This window comes from Montipora capricornis, chromosome 8, assembly GCF_036669925.1.
Source record: "Montipora capricornis isolate CH-2021 chromosome 8, ASM3666992v2, whole genome shotgun sequence".
In the NCBI taxonomy this organism is placed as follows: domain Eukaryota; kingdom Metazoa; phylum Cnidaria; class Anthozoa; order Scleractinia; family Acroporidae; genus Montipora; species Montipora capricornis.
Window position 1 is genome coordinate 40,603,718 of NC_090890.1, and position 5,000 is coordinate 40,608,717.

Here is a 5,000-nt window from a genome sequence, read left to right on the forward strand (position 1 = left end):
TCACTTTATTCAGATACTCTGCGGATCCCTTGTTCTGTTCATCGTCTAGTTCTTTCTTCAGAAGCTCTGCTGATTTAACACGCGCTTGCTTCTCACGGGTCTGTAAAAAAAAGTAACAGCATTCTCTAGACGGAGGTGGTAAGAACGTTACCTGGAAACTTCCACTTTGTTACCAGTATAGACCTCTTTCATAATGGCTGCCAAATAAATTATTCTTTTGTTTTAATGCTAATAAGCCCTACTAACCTCGCTATGACAAGCAAATTTCAAAAGAATATTTTTTTTAAAACGAGGGCAGTAGGTCTAATTAACATAAATACAAAAGAATGTAAAGTTGGTCGCCATTTATGAAAGTGGTCTATAGATAGTCCAATTTTTTTCTCAAGTTTTTAATTTGCCACACGTAGTCCCAAAAACATCTTCACACTAGATTACTCTAGGCTACCCAGCACTTCTTTGTGTTTAAGGCCCGGTTAAAACGTCGAACTTTTCATGTGCCAAACCTAATTCTTGGAGTAAACAAATACCATATTCAACGGTTAAAATAAGGAAATGAACTGGTGAAAGAGGTTTGAAATGACTCATTTCCATTCCATGATCCCATTTCGCTTCAGTACAAAAAGCCAAAATAGTTACTTAGATAATTTACTCGCTAAGTTGGAACAGCTTTATATCCTGTATTTTTTGTATTCAAGGAAACTGCGATCATATTGAGATGCGAATGCACACCATGAATTTTAATTCATATAAATATAGCGTTAAAGCAAGTTGGAAGTCAACCATTGTGAGCTGTCTAGTTTCAGAATGTTCCAGCCAGTTTCTCGAGAACGCTCTCAACGGTCGTTACGCGTCTCTGGTTTCTCTTCGCGCAGCATACGTGGTGAAGTGTCATTACGCTCTACTAGCCAATCATCAGCACAGTTATATCGAAAAATACATCTAAGTAATTTATGCGATGAGCTGATATATGAAATAGACCTTTTCGGCTTGTACATTTTGTTTTCCCAATACAGATCATGTGATAATATTCAGGAGGCTTGGTCCTTTGTTTGTTCATTAAAAAGAGTGCATGCAGGCATAATACTCAGGAGGTTGGGCCTTTTGTTTTGTTCATTAAAATGAGGGTATGCAAGCACGAATATGCCTGCATGCACTCTTTTTAATGAACAAACAAAGGACCAAGCCTCTTGAGTATTATCACAAGATCTGTATTGGGAAAACAAAATGTACAGCCGAAAAGGTATATTAAGGGTCTGGACGCACTGGACTGACAAAATTTGTTTGGCCCTTCCAAAAATCTCGACAAAATTTGTCTCTGCCAAATTTTCAATTTGTCAAACGTGGGTGCACTGAGACACAGCAAAATATTTGTTAACCGCAAGTGTCAATCACACGAAAATAAACACCATCGCTTGCGCTTTGTTCGCCGGAAAGGTTACATGAGATCTCAGGAGTCATGGGCTTATGGTGACCTTTAACCGCTTCGATCGAATATGTTCCCTCGGCATATTATTGCTTGCATTCTATTTTTTTTCATCCTGGAATTCGTTCAACTCCAGCAGAGGCAGTTGCTACTTCTACTATGCCAGTGGAGGCTTCACCTTGTGTGACTGCAACGGGTTCTAGAATACCACAACAGCTTTGAAGAAGGCCGACTTAAATACTCCGACTAAAAATAGAGATCAAATCATGGCGTGTTAATTAACAAATCTGTCAGATTTCACGCCTGACAAAAATTTGTCCTGCTCCGAGGCAGGACGACGGCGTCTTTGAAGTTTGGTAAACCTTGACAAAATTTGGTAGATCTAAAAATCACTGGGCGCACTTGTCGCAGGGAACTGATGACAGATTTTTTCGCAAAATAAACAAAAATTTGCCCAGTGCGTCCGGGGCCTAAGTGAAGTTATGATCCTCGCAGCTATGAACGCAATTTTTGCAATTGCGTAAAGAAGCCTGAAAAATTCAGGCTACAAACCCCGTTTGTTCCTCAGTTTCACGACCCAAAGCGATAAATAAATTAACGTGTCTGCGTTTTGCCATACTCAGTTAAAGTGAAAATTTATAGACCGTTTTCGAAATAGTATTAAAAGAATGTGAAGAGTTCGTACAAAAATCGCTCTTTGTTGTCTATATGTTAACCTAGCCACCGTCAAAATTTGGGGCAATCGGACAAATTCCCTTTGCGTTTTAGCTCTTTAAAGTGTCCGCTTCAAGTGAAAAATTTGATTCGAGAAAACAGCGTTAAGACTTTCAATCAAACGGGTAATTTTAACTTCCGTCCAAAACGTAAAACTGCCATTTCTCTGCCAATATTTAATCTTTTTTAATAATTACTTTTTTACATAAGATATCCCATTTCGATCATTACTTTAACCGAAAAATTCAAATTTGAAGAAAATTGGCGATCTGAAGGTATACGGTAACTCCTTAAACTGATTTTTAGGGTGTTCCCACCTTTTCATGGATGGTTGAAATCGTTACAGTATTAGTAACACAGGTTTTTACGTCATGGCTTTTTTGGACAAAAGGGTTACTGAGATTTTCATAATTCTGCGAATGATATCTTCAAGCGCCAACTGCCAAACTGCGTTTTGGCTTCCATCAATCAACCAAAATCAATTGATGCATGACATAACCTACGAACTCGACACGGATGGAAAGCGATGGAATATGCACAAATGTTTTTACTCAAGGACCCCTTAAAAGATATGAAAATGGTATTCGAGCTTTACTAAACAAAAACTCCAATTCCCTTTCCGGAGACGGGGTCGACCCTCCCGGCTATGTTCGGAAATATGATTGATGGGAGCCAGAACGCAGTTTGGAGCTTAGCGCTTGAAGGTGAGATTCCGCAGAATTATGAAAATCGCCGTAAGGCCTACCTCTTCAATCTCGGCATCACTAAGTGTTGGAATAAGCTTTTGAGTTACTTCACCCTCCTCTGGCTTAGCCTGGACGTTAGTGGGTAATATTGCTTTTGCATTGTAGCGTACGACGCCAACATCCACTACAGCGCCAGGGAGCGGCAACACAGGGGCAACCTTATCGGGAGCACATTCCCTAAAAGAGATTAAGGACGAGATCTATAAGACATGACAAATCACGAGTTGTATTTCCTTTCGTAATCACTGTCATTACAAACAGAAAGACGAAATTTGGCCAGGGTATTAAGTAACCATCGTAGATTTCTCACATTATATTTTCCCCCAAAATAACGTTACCATGGCAACGATATTAGGCATTTGTTTGAGCCTTAAAATCAACATATGTTGTCTTTTTTGAAGAAACGGGACAGTGAAATTTTCCTATTCAGCGTTGCCAGGAAATGTTAGAAATACTCTCTAAAATATTTAAAATTCAACAAAATCTGTAGGCCACTTTTTGGGAAAGTTCAGTTTTTTTGAAATATCTCTCAAACTTTTTTTCATCTAAGACAGACGAAAGTATAAAATTAATCTAAGCTAACGTGCAAAAACTGAAAAAAAATTCACCGTCCTGAAGCAGACATAAAAACGAGTAAAGTTGCAAAATCAGGAAAAATCAGGGGGTTACAAGATCAGCATTTACGCATGCGTCACCGGCTCATTCGAGTCCGCGCGCGAGTGGAGCGGCAGGCCAACACAAGACGGATTTAAGTCAAATTACATTGTTTGTGTAGAATTTTCGAAGTTTTCGGGAATAGGGAGATGTCTATTTATGTATTCCATATATGTAGGAATTAGGAGAAAGGTGAGCGAAATTAGCAGGATTTGTTTATTTCTGGTGACCAATTTAAATCATGAGCTAACGCGAGCCGCTTACGAATTGCGTGTGTAGACGCGCGCGCTAAGCGGAGAAACCTTAGAGCTTCCAATCGACTCCAAAGGGTTTTCAGCTGAACGCGCGCGCCCGCGTCAGCTCAGGATTCAAATTGGTCATCAGAAATAAACAAATACCGTTAATTTCGCTCACCTTTGTCCTAATTCCTATATATATATATGGAATATAAATAGACTTCTCCTATTCACGAAAACTACGAAACTTCTACACAAACGGTTTAATGGTCACTTGAATCCGTTTGTGTTGGCCTGTAGCTCCACTCGCGCGCGGTTTCGAATGAGCGGGCGACGCATGCGTAAATGCTGACCTTGTAACCCTCTCATTTTTCCTGATTTTGCAACCTTACTCGTTTATATCTCTGCTTCCACACGGTGAATTTTTTTCATTTTTTTCACGTTAGCTTAGATTAATTTTAAACGTTTGTGTTTCAAATTTTAAAAAAAATTCTATAGGTGAAAAAAAAAAAGACATTTCAAAAAAACTGATTTTTTCGAAAAACTGGCCTACAGATTTTGTTGAATTTTAAATATTTTAGAGAGTATTTCTAACATTATCTGGTAACGCTGTTGAATTTAAGGCTCTAAGAAATGCTTCATATCGTTGCCATGGTAACGTCATTTTGGAGGAAAATACAATGTGAGAAATCTATGATGGGTAATTAATACCCTGCCCAAATTTCGTCTTGATATGATTACCCTAACTATACCTAAGGACAGAATATGTTTAGTTGTTTGAAAAAAGGAGAAACTATTCCGAGCCTCCTTAAATAACTATTTTATCTTTGCTCCTTAAGTGGCGAGTTGAAATGGAAATTCATCAATTTACGGTAGGTCTCCAATGTCTATCTACATACTGCAATCACCGGGCTCTAATTATTCGAGAGTTGGATAGCGCTCTTTTCACGGCAAATCCATACCCGTAGTGATTTGGTAAAAATAATCAAGAAAGTCAACGACCAGAAAGAAAGTCAAAGGCCACCCGAAGAGAACTTTGTAAAACACAAAAGATAATTGCTCTCGCAGGGTTCTGGCCCAGAGCCCAAAGGTGATATGGAAACCTAGAAGCCCCCCGTAAAAAGGGAAAATATGGAAATTGGTAGATGTTGTGGAGGGAAAAGCTATAGTCCACTTTCGAACTAAGCAATAGAGGACGTTTTCCGTGTTTCCATAGAATTCGAGACA

At 38.9% G+C, this 5,000-nt stretch overlaps 1 protein-coding gene across 2 annotated transcripts in view; it reads right to left on the reverse strand.

Annotated features, from left to right (window-relative positions):
* Positions 1-5,000, reverse strand: part of LOC138058952 (zinc finger ZZ-type and EF-hand domain-containing protein 1-like) — a 69,756-nt gene that overhangs the window by 6,835 nt on the left and 57,921 nt on the right. For both annotated transcript variants that reach the window (XM_068904420.1, XM_068904419.1), the window contains exons 74-75: positions 2,883-3,060; positions 5-100 (exon numbers count right to left, since the gene is read on the reverse strand). In XM_068904420.1, the coding sequence (XP_068760521.1) occupies positions 5-100; positions 2,883-3,060 (274 nt within the window). The remainder of the gene's footprint in view (positions 1-4; positions 101-2,882; positions 3,061-5,000) is intronic.